General features: G+C 45.6%; 1 protein-coding gene and 1 non-coding gene across 2 annotated transcripts; both read left to right on the top strand.

Moving 5' to 3' along the window:
• The first annotated feature begins 2,982 nt into the window (after nucleotides 1–2,982).
• TRNAS-UGA (transfer RNA serine (anticodon UGA)) lies at nucleotides 2,983–3,055 on the top strand. The gene has a single exon. It is a non-coding gene; the product is annotated as a tRNA-Ser (tRNA).
• A 998-nt stretch (nucleotides 3,056–4,053) lies between these two features.
• Nucleotides 4,054–12,559, top strand: LOC129388053 (neprilysin-1-like). Its single transcript, XM_055078054.1, has 2 exons — nucleotides 4,054–4,314; nucleotides 11,049–12,559. Exons 1-2 carry the CDS (start codon nucleotides 4,054–4,056, stop codon nucleotides 12,069–12,071), a joined length of 1,284 nt encoding a protein of 427 aa, XP_054934029.1. The 3' UTR covers nucleotides 12,072–12,559.
• Nucleotides 12,560–17,582: the final 5,023 nt, after the last annotated feature.

The raw sequence follows: 17,582 nt of genomic DNA, 5'->3' as shown, positions 1-17,582 counted from the left end.
GGTGGTTCAGCCAGCCATTGCAATGAGCCAGCATGCGAATAATGGGCGGTTCATGGATCTGCCTAAACATCGTCTTTCTGGCTTCGCATGACTTCATGACATTGTAAATGCGTCACCTTTACCGAAGCACTCCATAATAAAAAATTGAACAATAATGAAATTGTTCGACGGCAGGATTCGAGTACAGGACTTCTAGCAAAGAAGCCCAATAATGAAACCATTACACCTCGGACGCATGCATCGACAAGCAGCAATAAGCGCCCTCATGAATTTCTCGCGGGCAAACCAGTGCATTGAGACGCTTGGCGCGTTTTGATTTGGCCACCCCGATAATCTGAACCGCTGCAGTTGGTAGCGATTGCGCGTGTTTGCAATCTACTGCACTTAGGAAAGCATAGATCGCTTTGAATTTTACGACAATGAGTATAAAGCGTAATAAACGAAGCCACGCGAACGTCTGAATCCACAAGCACGAAGGTCAGACAAATGCTTGTACTACGAATAATTCCCATAGTGGCCGGAGGATTGCAGCGCCAGAGTTCGCTGTAGTAATTGTTGTATCAAACTCTATGGTCCAAACATTCTATAATAGTGCGGGGCAGTGAATAATAACGCAGTTAGAGAGTTGGGGCGTCCGCGCGGCCGCCATGGACGCCGACGCCAAGACAAAGGTAGGAAGGCACGGCGGTTGTAGGAACGAGACAGAGACGCAGCTGAGTAGCGAGGTGAACTGATTTATTGGTGAGACGACCAGTCTTATAGACGCGGCCGATCATGTGACTAGCTACTGTGAAGTTGATTCCCAAACCGAAGCGTAATAAACCCACTACATCACAAAAGTAGGACTGATAATGTACGGCTTCGTCAACTCGCCAGTGCTAATGCCGTGGCGCCGTCTGTAAACAGCCAACAGAGAAACTTTTACAGTTCTGCGCCGCTTCTCTAAGAGTAACGTCAAAAGAAACAGCTTTTCTCAATAATAACGACATGACATACCTAATGCTTTGTCCTTAGCGTGAGATGATACTAAGTGATGGCGGATTTTACCGTTCATTTCTTGCTGTCATGACGCAGAGCCAGCAGTAAGAAGTGTGAATTCGGATTGAAGGAGGTGGTATGGGCTTTGTGGGCACTGCCATGTGTCTACCTTTTCATGGTTAGGGTGGCTATTAAGGCTATCGATAATAACCGCCAATCTAATTAGTGGTATACGACGCAAATGTGGAAAGGACTTAAAGGATCACGGGTCGCTGTTACATATCATGTATGAAGACAAAATGAAGCTCCGCCAATAATCAGACAGTTACGTCGGGAACGAAATTCAGTTGCTTAAGAATGTTGCCTGCGTACAGCCCATACCCTTCGGCAATGCAGCAAGTTACTTGTGAGGTAGAGTATAGTTTTTCGTACAGATTGTCCATGTCTCGCTCCGCAATTTCACAAAATAGAAAGAAGATTACTTGTTTAGTTCAGCGAGCACACTGTGGAAGTGAACTATAAAACTCGTATAGCAAATTAAAATTAAAAAGAAAGATAAAAACAGGGTTCTTAGTTCTCAGCATTGTTTCTAACCAACGATCTCTACTTTAGTGGGTTGAAACATAGTACTGATCAGTGTTTCTAAGCCAAGTACGTGAACGCTACACCAGACATTACACTTACCATTACATGTACCATAGAGCATGGCACGCGAAATGCAAAGACATATGGTCGTTTCCCACCTACGGCAAGTTGTTTTTTCATCCACTTTCATTGCCATTAATTTATCATTTCTTTCATTCAATTAGTAAATACAAGTAATGTCCTTGGTGTCCTTGTTTGTTGGCTTCTCATGAAACAACCTAAGAGTAGGAAGATAGCTCTAGGACAAGCTGACGTATTACCTTCCTCAATGATTACGGATGTCTCAAAAATAGCAGTTTGAAATTGAATATGATTTATTACTTTAAAATTTCCTATCCTTTCATAAAGCACACTTTCCTCTTTAATAAACGAGAAGAAAGGGGTTAACAGAGGGGCCCGATTTTTATTAGTCATATCATCAGAAGCCAGCAAACACTGACACCAAGGAAAACATAGGGAAAATTACTTGTGCTTTATAAATGAAATGAAGAAAAGATAAATTATAGGAAAATAAAGTCGATGAAAAAACAACTTGCCGCAGGTGGAGAACGATCCCACAACCTTCGCATTTCGCGTGCGAAGCTCTACCAATTGAGTTACCGCGGCGCCGTTTCACCATCTACTTTCTTGGGTATTTATGTTTCCTAGCAGAACTCTGGGAGTGTTAGCCAGCGCCACCACTCACAGACCTTGGCGGTGGACGTGGAACGTCCTTTCTGCCGCAGGCGTCATGACAACGTGATGTTTTTGGGTGAAGGCAACTGGTCAATGAACTCACACGCACTACCTGAAGGCATCAATGTTGCCGGATTCAAGACCCTCGTTATGTAATAAACGAGAAGAAAGGGGGTTAACCGAGGGGCCCGATTTTTACTAGTCATATCATGAGAAGCAAACAAACACTGTCACCAAGGACTGCATAGGGGAAATTACTTGTGCTTAATAAATGAAATGAAGAAACGATGAAGTAATGGAAATTAAAGTGGATGAAAAAACAACTTGCCGCAGGTGGGGAACTATCCCACAACCTTCGCATTTCGCTAAGGTTGTGTCTTTGGTGTCAGTGTTTGTTGGCTTCTCATGATATGACTAATAAAAATCAGGCCCCTCGGTTAACGCCCTTCTTTTCGTTTATTACATAACGAGGGTCTCGAATCCTGCAACATTAATGCCTTCAGGTAGCATGTGTGGGTTTATTGACCAGTTGCCTTCACCCGAAAATATCACGTTTTCGTGACGCCTGTGGCAGAAAGGACGTTCTAGGTCCGGCTCCAAGGTCTGTGAGTGATGGCGCTGGTTAAAACTCCCAGGGGTCTGCTAGAAAACACAAATATCCAAGAAAGTGCATGGGGAAACATTGCCGCGGTAGCTCAATTGGTTGAGCATCGCACGTGAAATGCGAAGGTTGTGGGATCGTTCCCCTCCTGCGGCAAATTGCTTTTCATCCACCTTAATTTCCATTAACGTATCGTTTCTGCAATTCATTTATTAAGCACAAGTTTTCCCCTAAGCTGTCATTGGTGTGAGTTTGTTGGCTTCTCATGATATGACTTTCATCTCTAAGGAAATACAGTCACTAGAATCAATGTGCCTACTTTTGTTTCTTGTCCCGTTTCGACTTTACCTTAATATATAGTTTTTATCGCAAGTTTTACCTCCGCCCATCCGTTTAACCACCGGTTTCTGGGTCAATCCTTCTTAGTGGGTATGCGCCATGATATTGGGAGCAAGTAAGCAAGTATTCAAGCAGCAGAAGAAGTGCTAATGCGGACGGTGACTTTGCGTTGCAGCTGCCGCATCCCACAATTAAATTTTTACCCCTACAGATCCAGTCTTGCAACGTTCCCTGTCTGTCCTACCTGCTGGGAACCTGAAGATATTCACAACTGTCTATTAGAATGCTGATGATTTAGACATCACAAAAAAAGTTGAATTTACATTCTGAAGATTGCGCATTTCTTTAAATGCCTAAAATACCCTGTCCTTCGGAGCTTCTTCATTTAACTTTAGCCACAGGAACACAGGAACGCCTGCGTGGAATTTGCTACCATCTTTATGACGCAATGAGGCTAACATATGAATTCTTGAAATCAGTAATTGGATGGCTCATTAAACCGCTGATTGTGTGTTGGAAATGATCTTTATGCTAGAAAATAATGCAAAATCTGTTGTTTATACATGATTACAGTTATCTTTATTTCTGTATCCGCCCAGGAAATCTCTTTCCTAATTAACATAAACGTTCTACCTCACCCAGACTTACTTTTATGCTTGTTTTTCTCTCTCCCCCTTCCCTTTAACCTTTAACCGCCGGCTTCTTGGCGAACACTCCGTAGTAGGTAAGTGTCACACGTGAAAGACCAAGCAAGCACGCTACGCTCAACGGCCAGTGACGACTGCTACAGCGATCTTTCCATTAGTATCAGCAGAATGTCCACCGGTCCAAATATTGCGATTGGGCTGCACGTCGGCATTACGTGCTGCGGCAGTAGGATCCTGGTGAATGAACTAGCCTTGCTGGCTTACCCGTGGTGCGATCACACGAAGAAGTGCTACGACTACGCCGAGGAGCTGACGGCTAGCCTGGAGCGAAGCGTAGACCCGTGCGATAACCTGTACAAGCACATGTGCGCACACTGGGTCTGGTGGTGCCCAGACTATTATAAGAACCTTCTCCTCGTCCAGCACAGAGTGATAAGCTTCATGCTGCGCCGACTCCATCGTTTTGCACCAGAACATCAGTCGCTGGCTTTAAGGCTGGCCGTGGCCGGATATCAGGCCTGTGTTCTCGGCTTTGATGGAGCACCGTGAAGATGTGCAGGTGAGACAATCTCTGGAAAGAAAGAAAGGAAGGGAAATGAGGCCTTCGCTGAATACGTAAACCACGATAGGTCCAACGTCAAATACAGCGAAGGTGTTTTAAGCGATTTATGGCATCATTAGCAAGTCTTAGGTGTCCTGCTTTTTACTAGCCGAAGTCTACACAAAGGCGTCTGTATAAGTGGTGGAATTCTTTCGCTATACTCGACTTAGTTTTTGGAATGTTCGCTATATGGGAGCTATATGTATATTGCTCTCCGCTGTTTTCGACGTATGTTTCCGAACGTGTTTATGAACGCTGAGCATTCCGCCCCCTGGGTCACAAATCTGCATGAGGACTGCGATGCGGGCTGCGGTACTGGCAGTTCTGTGGGAGCCATTTTATAAAGACCGCGCCGTATGCCGTGAGGGATTAACCCTCGCATTAAAAAAAATTGCGACTCGAAATACAAAAGCAGGTATGCAGTGTTCACGCCTACACCTTTTAAGATGTGAAATAAGCGTAACGGATGAACTTACATGAACTTCATGCGGTTGAGACCAACAAAAGTTGGGCCTTTCAGTTCGTTGCGTTCTAGTTCCTGAAAAAAAGTTGTGTTTAGAATCAAAAGTATGTAAAATAGCAGACAAGTACAATATAAGAAACTGAACACAAACGTCGCAAACTTAGTCTAAGGTCACATCTTTTTATAGATAGGTTATCTAATGAGGTACTTAGCGAAGTGCTCGCAGCTATTGAAAAGATGGCTATCCACGACTAGCATGAAGAAAGAAAGAATGAAAGTGCTGCAATAAAATGTACGTGTTTGAATTGAACTCTCGTGGGAGCCATGCAACATAATTTTTTTTTTGTCCTGCGGAACACATTCCACATACATTTCGCAGTGTTTGGATGAATACAGGAATATGCAAGTGAGGTTCTTTAAGCATACATTGCCAATAAGAGAAAAAAGAAGCCTTTTTAAATATGTATTTCATATTGACACAATTGCTTCGTCATCACAAACACATAATATATCCTTCTTATATATTCAGAATTATTTGTCCTGATGACTCCTGGACCTTTAGTCGATCGTCGTACCTGGAAGGGAAAGGAAATTCCACGCAATGTTAGACAATTCCAGAAACTGTTTCACTTTGGCCCTGTTAGGGCTACGTTTTGTTTAGTAGTTGTTAGAGGCAAATACAGTAGGGATCTTGGAATAAACAGGTCTGTATGTTAAACGGGAACTTCTGAGGCTGAGAGACAACGATCCAAGATCTCTTATGTGACGGCCCTCATTGTGGTGTGGCTAGAAAACCAAACTCGAGTTGACTTATTTGCACCTTGTCGGGAGAGAGAACCAGTGTTAAGACTGTGCTCAGCACCTTTGCCTTGCCCTGCTACTTGACATGGGGCTGCTGCTATAGAGTGCACTGCATCGCATTGATATGCACACATTCCTTTCCTTTTGATTTGATATATCGGCTCTCCTGTTTCCTTTCATTCCCTTTATACCCTTGCCCCCGCGCAGAGTAGTTAGCTTGTATTTACGCTGGCTAACCTGCCTATCTTCCCGTCTTCCTCCTTCCTCCAATGGCAAGTGTCAGCATTATAAAAGTGATCTGATGCCAAAGGCGCGAAGGTGACGACAGACAATCTAGTCAAGCCAGTCTAATCTAGTGAAACGCAACATGGCTGCTAACATCTGCCTGCTGAACGTTTTCAAGTCCTGCCCGCATCAATCTGCGGGGAGTTTTCTTACGGAGATTGAACTACTAATAGAGGCAGGCTACCCATAAATTGTGCCAGTTTCCGTAGCAGAAAAAATCCTGGGGAAGTTGTGAACTCGCCAACTGACCCAGGAGCCACGTCGCGAAAGAGAAAAGGTAGCCGTCATACCTTACATACACCGCATGTCGCATAATTCGAAGAAGATTGCTGGGCGAGCTAAAGTAAAGGTGGTGTTTTCTGACCCGTGCAAGCTTTCAAGGGTCTGCAGAATGACCGACCTTTTTTTTTTTGCAATTACCCGGCCTGTGTCACAAATCACAAAAATAAATACAACGATTGTCAGGCAGGAGTTGTTTATGAAATTTCTTTGTCATATGGTGGAAAGTACGTGGGACACACCGAGCAATGCGTGAATGATAGGCCGAGGCAACATCAAAACAATGTTAGAAATGGGAGAGAGGGCCACCTGGCAATTCATTGTAGATATTGCAAATGTAAACCAAATTTTCACGCCTGCCAGGCGCCATGACAAATGGGTCAGATTAGTAATTGAGACCAAAAGGATCATTGAGGCAGGTGATAGGTGCATGAGTGGTGCATCAATTTTATTATCGCAAAAAGAATTGCTTTACCTGAACGCGAATGTGCACAGATGAACTGTGATAGTGCCCCTTGTATGAAATATTGGAGTTTTTTTTTCTGATTGAATATTGATGGAAGTAAACAAGGCACCCGGTGTGTGTGTCTATCTTCTCGTTTTTCATCTTTGCGCCTTTCACATCGTATCATGCCAAACCGACACACTCACTTTTCTTTCTTAACGCAGAGCGCAGAACGCAGAGCACTCTGTATCTCACACTTCACATGTGCATAAGGGATTGTGAACAACATGCGAATGTGTCCAATCCTTCAAGCTAAAGCACTGTTTTTGAAATTTCACTGGTATTATTAGCACCCAAGTCCATCTTTACTTAATCTGAATACATCGAGTACTTGCATAGTGTTAACAAAGTATCCAAGCCATGGCAATAGACGAACACACGTAATGCTCAGAGCAAGCAACTAAATCGAGCAAAATACGCCGAGTTGTGTTCTCCACGTTCTGCACGAACATATTTCACATATACTTGTCCTTTTCGTTATAAACTCAATGTGCTTGGGCTTGTTAATTTCCGAGTCGTATTTCTTTACACTTGCAGGCAATAACTAATTAGCCCACATTGTCAGCTGGCACTCAAGGGTACCTATTTATGTCCTTTACACTTACTGGCATTCAGCTGTGCTTGAATTCATTTACACTCGCCTAAGCTGACTCAGTGATTTCCCACTCTTGTAAAATCAGCAGAAATTAGTAAAAGGTTTCGCGACTGTGTGTGGGTATAGTACAGCGCATGCAAGTGCTTCAATGTCATCCGCATGTGAGCAATACTGGAAACGCTTGTCTCTTTCTGCACCCCACCACACTTTTCTGCTGGCAAAATATCAGGTTTTTCTCCTTTTTCTTCGTATGCTTCATCATAAGCATATTATCTTTTAGCAGTGCAATAAACAGTCATTCTGGGTCAGTTTTTCGCTTACCGGCGCTCTGGTCCGCTCAATAGTTGCACTGGAGTGCCGGGGGTTCTGCTTTTTTTGGCGACATTGTTATTAGTGTCAACCCCTCTGGCTTTAATCCTGTATAGATAAAAATACACTTAGACGAGTGTAAAAAGAGATTGCAGAAATTTGATAACTTGAGAAACAAAAGCTCCCAAGAAAGGTCTCAGTAAGGCCTATTTAGGGGCTAGTGGTTAGCTCATAGCCTAAAATCAACACTACATAGTAATCACTAGACATAAGCAAAATGTACAACTTGTTGACATGACTTCTATTGTTCTTTCATAGTTTTTAGTAATGCAGCGCTGCTTTCTGACAATATTATGAAATAACGAAAGTCCAGAAATCCAGATTTTTCACGCTGGAATAAAACTTCAAACTGCTAGCTCGACGCGAGATATCTCGCCATTGAAGTTTTGCCAGTGATATAGAAGTTTGCCCCTTCTACAAGTAACAAGTGTACTGCTCCTCTCCAAGAGATATTGTGGCAAATTTTGCTGCTAGCGCAAACTGATACTTTTTTCTCTTCTGCTGTGTCGTTGGAGTTAAATGATTATTTTCGCCTCAAACAAACTTCGAGCTAAACTAGGCTTTGAGCTCCAGTGAACTCGACGCATTGAACAGGAAAGCCAGAAAACCACGCGAATGCACACATTACACCGAGGAAAGGGCGTAACACACCAAAAAGCTGTTCAATATAAAGCCGGCGTTCTACAAATTTCAACTACGAAATGCAATAAATTCATTTTGCAAAGCCCATGAAGTGGATAGAAAAACGGAAGATTTCATGGCTAGGAGGTTACACGCTATTACTAGCAGCGCGATAAAATTCAAACCCTCGTGAAAATCCGTGCACGATATTTCAACGAAAGGACACCTGGCTACGCAAGCAAAAAATATCGCCAGCATTAATGCAATTTGAGGGAACTGAAATGTAACTACGCCTGCAGTTAAAGGCAGTTCGGACGCCAAAACTTCAATGCGCGTGTCCGCATTAGTACTACACGTTCAGATGTTTAATAACCAAGATTCGCTATCTGCTGGTTCATAATAAGGCAGAGGCAGAAATTACGCATTGAGTAGTATGGTAAGCCAAACATCAACCTACTGAGTCAACACTGGTTCGCAGCTGTACAGCACACACTCCAGGGCCCGACGATCCAGCGCCGATGGAGGCTCACCGCTGCTGATTGTCGCCCTGTGGTCTCACTCCAACGAGTTGTCGAAGTTGCTCTCGCTTCTTACAATTTCCGGTAACATCGGCGGAATTCAATATCACTGAGATCACCGAGAGCGTTCATCGACGTGGCCAGATGCCTTCACAACGCGAACACAGTCGCATAACGTCGCTGGTACAAAGAAATGACGATAATTGCCACCGAAAAGAATGGCATCGCCCACAGGCTCACGCCATGTTTTTGCTCCTTCCCGGCCGGTGCAGCCTTTGCTCCTCCTCCGCCATGAAAGATACCCACAGAGGCGACGACTTCTTTCTTAGTCTGTTCGCTCTCTCCTTTTGCCTTTCGCTTTTCTTTCTCCCTCACAGCTTCTCCCTCATTACTCCTTGCAGCTTTCACTATGTAACGCTCTGTCAACGTTTCCGCGCGTTTTTTGGGCGCCGAATTTGCGGGGCCGCATATAAACGTTGCGTTTGCTCATTGGCCGCATACAGCCGTGAGCAGCGGGTCGGCCGCGTATAGTCACGCTTGATATCGCTTGAAAAAAAAACGGTTATAATCAGTGGTCTGGGATGAACCGAAATCGTATCGCTTATACGGAGGACGCTATGCAGGACTTGATTAAGTGTGTAGAAACCGGCACATGTAGTGCTTTTTATTTTATCCGTGAAAGAAAGGGTACCACGGTCAGTCGTGGAAACTATCGTGAAGCCAAATTTATTTGGCGGAATGTTAAAATTTGAGAAGTAATGTTAAGCGCCTTTCAAGACTTTTTAAGATAAATTTGCTACATAAAGGAAGGACAGCATAATGCGATAATTAGAAATGCGGGAGCGGTCACTCTTTCTAAAAACTGGAGTATTTTTTGCTCTGTTTCGTTTACTTGGAGATACTCCAGTCTCAAAGACCAAATTTGTAACATTAGATAAGGGGCGGGCGATAAGATGAGCTACTAATTTGAAGTTCATTGAACTGATTTTGTCCCGACCTGCTCCTGTAACCTTTAAACAATGTATGACATTGCTTCTTTTATCTGGATCCGTTGAAATATATACAATGTTTGTAAGCAACGCTGAAATGACATTTGAGTATCATTGGTATGATGGAAAGTATGGTTACCTAAAACTCAGAAGTGTTAATGGAGTACTAGGTAATACTACGTGTGGGCGTTGATTCGTGTGATCCCTTCTGTAGCCTCTTGCGTGACATCTGTCTAATTTGGTGTCCATTGCTTGGAAGTTATAACCTCACGCTGATTGTCCTATATTCTGTCTTGGTTAAGAATTGACCATTTTTCCTTGTGCCTGTTGTGCGTTAGAGCAAATGTCGAGGCATTGGGATAACTGTATAACTGTTTAAGCATTAAGCCATGTCGAATATTCTGAATTAAACACAGTGAGAAGAACTATTTTTAATTAAAGTCAGGCTAGACGTACAAGTATCGCACAGTAAGTGTGGCTACCTTGCGATTCGATTTTTTTTCTGCATTTGCCAAACAAGCCTTGAGATAATTTGCGAAGCATTGCAAGTTAGCTCAGTGAACATTGCTATTTTATAGTGTCGCTTCCTGAAAACCACAAACAAACATGTTCCTAAACGTCAAACTTTTCATTTTTGACTGGGCCAGCCACCGTATTCATTCAATAATATAATAAGAATATATGTGTATTGTCATAGTTGGCAGAATATCGGAGTAAGAGAGCTGGACAAGCAGTGTATTAAAGAAGAGTCGTCTTCCTCCTCCCTTTACAACGTGCTGGCCTTCATTGCCTCGGAAACGAGTCATTATGAAAAACTGCAATAAAGGTTCAATTTAGCCGATGAACTAAGCATGTGTGGCTAGCTTCCTTCAGCGGAAATCAGCGTTGCTTTGCTCTGCAGCAGGGGACGAACTTGGCTGTTCAGGTTGGTGTATGTGACAACTTATCTGACAGGGCGTTTATATTTTACGTTTTAGGATTTACATTTTAGCTTTCTCGCTTTAAAGCATGTACTCTAGACAGAAAGACCCGTACAGAGTAGCGAGCTCGCCATTAAACGTCATTTGTGAAATTCAAATGCCTGTTTGACGCGTAAACTCTCCTCATCAATGAATTTTTGGTACTATTGCCATGTAGGACCGTTGGTCACGGCACGTGCCAGCTCGATGTAACGGCGTCATTCATTCCCAGGTGGCCGGCTACGCCCTCGCCCGCTTTTTCGTCGACAGGGCGGCACAGTCACGTGCTGTGCTTGACGTCAAGGACACGTGGAACGCCGTGCGCGACGCCACGCGGCGAAACTTCCCCACCCTGTCGTGGATGGACCAGTCCACCGCCGCGGGCGCCATCAACCACGTGGATAACCTCGTTTCCATCATAGCGCTTCCGGCGCACCTTAACAGCAGCCAGGCTCTGGACGCCTTGTACGACTACCTGGAGGCGAACCAGTCGCAGCCCTTCTTCCACTGGTTCATGAAGTCGAGGAAGCAGCAGTCGGACAAGCTCAAGCGCCTCATCCTCGAGGACCCGAACGTGCAGGTGCATCGCGAAGACATGCCGTTGAGCTCGGTGCAAGTGAACGCCTTCTACTTGCGTCTCTACCACATCATGGCCATCCTGCCCGCCATCATGGCGCCGCCGTACGTTTCCCCAGGCTTGGCGCCGGCGGTGAACTACGGCTCCATCGGGAAGATCTTGGGTCACGAGCTGTCTCATGCCTTCGACCCGCGCTTCACCACTCAGACAAGGACGGGCGACTTTGCAACCTGGTGGTCGCAGTCGTCGTACGCGAACTTCAAGGACAGGCTGGAGTGCGTTCGTTCTCAGCTGGCCAACTACACCGACAGCGAGAGCCACGGCTTCAACGCGCTGTCGGAGACGTTCGCGGACACTGCCGGCACCGAGAAGGCCCGCCTTGCGTACGATTCACTGCCGAGTCAGCCTGGTATGCTCGGCTACTCGCAGGAGCAGCTCTTTTTCGTCGCAGGGTGCTTCGAGTTCTGTGCAAAGTCTCCGTACTCGTGGGAGGCGTTGGGAAAGTACCCAGCATTCGCCCTGCGTTGCAATTTGCCGGTTTCGAATCACAAGAATTTCGCGAAAGCCTTTAAATGTCCCACCGGAACAGCACTGAACCCGCCGAAGCGGTGTTCGTTTCATTAAGATTACAGTAAAAGATCTTTTGACAGCGTAAGGCTTGTTGGCATCAAGTGTTTTCAGCTGGCGATCGCAATTTCTCGCAGACGGCTTCCTAGAATAGAAATTCAGCTCCTTGACGATATTTATAGAATTTAAAAAACGATTTGTTTACTTATGCTGGCTCCCCTAATTTCTGAAACACTATTACATATACGTTTCACTGCAGTTTCACTATTCGATTTCCATTCGAGCCTTTTCACCTTTTGAAGAGCTTTCTCCGTCTCTACATGGCCTCTTCGTTTTAATTTGTTTCCTACACTATCGCCTGCCCGTTATGCGTTCCGCCCGTTATGCGTAAGAGGGATGTTCTAGCTTTCGGCACGGTATGGGAATCTTTCCTTCCGGTCCCGTAATTGCCTCGCCGTTTTTAATTTGTTTTTCTTTCTACAATTGTATTCAACTGTACTCTAGTATTTTTGCCAACAAGTTGTGCTCAGTCTAAAGGTATTAAATGCATGAAGCAAATATTATTACCTGACAGACGTCGCAGACTTCTTTGAACGTGTCAGTGGATCAAGTCTCCACAAAAAGGCGAACGCCTGTAATATTGATCTTGCATAGGTAATGCATTAATTTCTTACTTTGGAGGTATCCAACGTGCCCCGCCGACCTCTTTGGGTCGCCTTTAAGACCCTTCTTTCGGAGGGGAATATAAATATATCTTGAAACAGGCACGTACCCAGGGGGTGGAGGCCCAAGCCCCCCCCCCCCCTCGAAATTAAGCGCCTCTTCCCCCACCTTCCCCGCGCACGACACCACTCCTCAGACACATTCCTAAAGCGCTGCCAAATGAATGCTCATACTTCACAGCTGTTTCGCGGTCAACATTTTGCTGCCTTTTTCACTCTTTTTGGATGGCGGTAGTTACCGGCATCTCCTGGTGTGTGCAGGCCAGTTTCCTCATAGACTTGGTGGCCGCGCGATTAACTCGAGATGCGTTCAGTTGTCACCACCTATTCAACGGTCACGCGCATTGCTGTTGCTTCGTTAGTTCAAGCTTCTTTGTTTAGACTGATCCAAGGACAAAGAAAGGGATTCGGTTCGTAGTCAGCTCGTCTGCATGCGCGAGAAACGAATTGTGGCCGGACAAAACCGCCAGTTGCGTTCAACGTGTCCTTTTGCTTCAATATTTCCTCGAGTGACGGCTGGCCGCGACGGTGGCAGATTCCCGGAACCATATACCCGCGATATGGGTTAGATAAGGTGAAAAATAAAATGATGCGAAACCGCGTCCATCATCAAAACCTGCACTAACTCGTAATCCCATAAGCGATATGACTGTCACCCGTTACCTCATATGGTTTTTCTCTAAATGTGCAGCACTTTTCGTGCAACTTGGCAACTGGAAACAAGAGTCAAAAGGAGTAGAGAAATTAAGCGATCTATTGAGGGAGAAAGCCAAGGCAAGAGCCAAACTGGAAGGAAAAGCGATAGTTAACAAATGTAACCGTTGCTTCTAAAAATATTTATGGATCAACATCTTTCTATTTGAGAACGAAGTAGAGAAAACGCCGCCGGAAGTGGAGAACAATTCCGTGACGCTTCCAAAGTTGCCTGTCGAGCCGCCTGACGTAGCCACTTCTCTGCTGTGCTTGTGTATAGGTGTTTTTCTAACCTTCCCCGGTGGGCGCAGTACGTCTATAACCGCAGCGTCCTGCGCTCTACATGGTAATACGGGACTGGCGGCCACGCAAAGTTACGCAACTTCACAAATAACAATACGAGTCTATTGTGGCGCTTAACTTGGTAGAGCAGTACACGAGGGATCCAAAAGAACAGTGATTGTTCCGCAGATGTATATTTCTCTATAATTTTTCCCGAACTAACTAAAAAAAACGCTGCTATATTCGGATACAACTCAAGTATACAGTAAAGCCCCGCACACGCCCTCATAACCACCATCCACTGTTACTACGCGAGGTTGCAAATAATTCGTACTTCAAACGTTTCCTGCTACCAAAATCAGGCGGTAACCAAAAAATAAAATTCTTAGCGCGTAAATTTATACGTTTTCCCTCCCGTATTATAGAGGAATGGCGAATGCCTAATTCTTTATTGAACTGAAATAAAATGCTTGCTTCGCTTCAACTATGCGGTATATTGTCAAGTTGCACTTCAGTTTGCAGTGAAGTTTCATGAGTAAAACGGATTCAGCAGCGAAATGAACTGCACCCCAGACTTTTGAAGATTAAATTAAATTATGGAGTTTTACGTGTCGAAACCATGAGGCATGCCGTAGTGGGGGACTCCGGACCCCCAGGGGCAATCGAAAATGCGGCCGCCGTGGCCGGGATTCAATCCCGCGACCTCGTGCTTTGCAGCCCAACATCATAGCCACTAAGCAACCATGGCAGGTAGACTTTTGAAGAGTGAAATGCTCAGACTCCACACACTTTGTCCATGAACACCTCATTGCTTTCGTCGATGAAAAGACTCTTCAAGAACAACAGACGTTCCGGAGGTATCAAGTACGACGCTATTTTGAAAAGACCGCAAGACGACGATTTTATTTGGCTTCTGTGTTTGGCTGGCGGAGTAACACAACCCCGTGTGGACCGTGTGCCTTGGTTGTCAACTGTAGTTTCTTCTAAGTTCTATGCTACCACAGAAATATTTAACAGTTTCGCTTTTTTAAATTGTTCTTGGCATCCTACGCTTCTTTCCTGCGCGAGTGCATTTGATGTGGATACTTGTTGGCCTAGTAAAGGAGAGGTGTAATTCAGAGGCGTACCTGTGAGATACACCTTATTTTATTTCTCTTTTGCGGGTTTACGCGCCTTTATGGTGAATGGCGGGGGGTTATTAACATTTGTACTGGTAAGTTTACCCCCCCCCCCCTCACTGGCATAGAAAAGTTACATTGGGTTGCCCCCCCCCCCCCCCCCCCCCCCCGAAAAGAACATCGCCTGCCTTGAAAGTATGCGTTTGAGCAAGGCTGCACACTGAGAAGTTGAATCGTGCATTTATTGATGTGAGAACGCAGCTTTATCTTAATGTACCTTTTTTATTTTCTCGTGGTGCCCGCTTTCGTACGTCGCTGGAAACGTCATAAAAGGGTGCTGTGGCTTTCAGAGGCTACCATGCGCCGTGTAAGAGCAATGTAGAGAGGTGCGCAAACTCTGCCCCTAACGCCCGCGAATACGCTGCTCGTTCGCGGCCAGATTATGTTCGACTCGGTTACAGCTCGGTCGGCGCCATCGTAGGGGGCGCTGCGAAATGCGGTCCCAGTCTCACCCGGGCGTAGGTGAATATGCTATGGACGCTCGCGCGCGCGAAGTCTCGACACCTGGATGCATTTTCTTACACCGTGCTACCAACGCTAGCGTCGCAGCATATATTGTCGTCGATTTCTCTGGGCACGTGCAGCCATTCTCGAGACATTTCTTCGTTTTATATGCGCACAGTTGCAGTTAACAGAACTGCGATATATTTCTGTAGTTCCAGGGTTACGCATGTGTAATCTTCGTTCACGAATTCTTCTTGCCTGACAATTTTTGGGAGTTTGTGAAACATTGCAGACCATAAATCAAAAGCTGGCTTTTCAGAGTTACTAGAATTCATATTTGTTTCACGTGCAACACATTTCAATCAATTTGGTTCAGCGGTTGTCTCATAAAAGCATTCGAGCGCGGGCCTGTATTTGATGAGGGAGCTCAGAGTTGGCCCCGAGCTAGAGAATCCTCTTAATATACTCCTTGATGAGGATCGTACATTTCCTAATGCGAATGGCTTTCTTCGGTCTTTCTTTGTTTTCGGATTTTTATGTGGCCTGAATCGCACGTATACCCTTGTTCTGCTATAGTGACTAGAAGAGTGCTTCTCGACCAATTCCAGTATGTGACCCCGTTTATTATTTTCCAAACCTAGCATGACCCTTGCCCCCCGCCCCCCTCTTTCATAAGCCTTCTGTAAATGTTTTGTTGAACGACGCAAGTACAATCTATATGTTAATTTATTTATGAGACAGTAAACAGACCTTTTTCTATTTTTAAAAAAGCTGGACTTAATGATATAGTTGAGTGATAATCGTGCAGTTCAGCCCTTGAGAACCGGTCTTCAAATAATTTCCTCGGCTACCTCGAAGGCGGCATAATTTTTTCGCCTCGCAGCGATAATTGAAGGAGTGCCGAGAGAGAAGTAGATCGCTTTAATGTTTGACGTGAAAGGTTGGCAAGGTATGTGTATTGATGTCATTGCCTGTAGTGGTAGTTGGGGGCACCGTGAACCTTGAGGAAAGGCTCGTGAGCCATTTAGGAGCAAGGACCCTGCAGTTTGTGAAACATTGGTCTAGAACATAGAGTAGTTCGCTGAGCACTGGCACCGCGGTGGCATCGACAGTGGAACCTGCCACCGGCGAACGCTTGGTGCACTGGAGCACGGGACCGTGCGCGTCACCCGCTCGCTCCACGCTTTGGAGAGCAGAAAGTTGTTTCTGCTCTCGTTTCTTCATACAACGACGCGACTATTCAGTAATAATAAACTGCGCCTTCTTCGCTCGAGTGAGCCATCGTACGTTTTGTTGCCCTATTTTGCCGTAGCCCCCTCTGCCCGTGGGAACGGTTCGACCCTCTACTGTTCGAAATGCCCGGCGGTTGCCACGCTAATCGATCTATTCTAGGCACCATACTTTTAAAGCGAAAGCTTTACTCGCCCCGAACTTGCGATTTCGCCGTGGCGGTGCTCCGAGGAGGCACATGACGTCACAACGCGCACCTCGCCGCGGATACTTCTCTCTCTTGCTCCCTAGTCACTACTGCGCATGCGCCACTAGTAGCACCGAGCCACAGGTGTTCCGCCGCTGCGCAGCGCCAGACCTTGCCGCTTTCCGCCGTTTGGTAAGACGTCACACCACGTTCCTCGTCGTTGCGCTCGCTTCCGCTCGCTTCGCCAGCGGCGTCGCATGCCTGGTAACATGTCGGAGGATTGAAAAGGAGAGCTCGCGTGTGCTGCAACCACATTTGAGGCATCAGTATGGACGGTGACAATTCTGATAAACAGGAGAAGGTCTGGAATAGACATCGGAACGAGATGAAGAGGAAACGAATCGCCCAGGAACTAGACGAACTGCGCGCCGAACGACTGGCTAAACATCGCAACATAGCTGGACAACCAGACTAACCTGGACTTGCAATCACGATTAACCAAGGCTAGCTATGCTATCCCTTAGCTTTCACTACGTATATCCTGGCATAGCCGAGCTAAGCTACTGCGAATTTTGCGTCGCTATACTCTACCTCAATAGTTTGTTGCAGCACTTCAAGAGCTGCGAGATCTGTACAGCGTCTGCTTGCCGTCTTGCCCGTACATGTTCCACGTCTGGAGAATTGATGTTACAAATGTACCAGCGAAATAAAACATAAGCTGCTTTTGCCCCATGAACACGATATACGGTCCTTCCCTTTACCTGTGTGCCTTCTCTGCCATTTCTTGCAGCCTTCTTAACCAACAGCATACGCCCAGCATCGTCTGCTCAGC

Source organism: Dermacentor andersoni, chromosome 10, assembly GCF_023375885.2.
Source record: "Dermacentor andersoni chromosome 10, qqDerAnde1_hic_scaffold, whole genome shotgun sequence".
NCBI classification, from domain to species: Eukaryota; Metazoa; Arthropoda; class Arachnida; order Ixodida; family Ixodidae; genus Dermacentor; species Dermacentor andersoni.
Note: the sequence above shows the minus strand (reverse complement) of the source record. Positions and strands in the feature narration are given on the sequence as shown.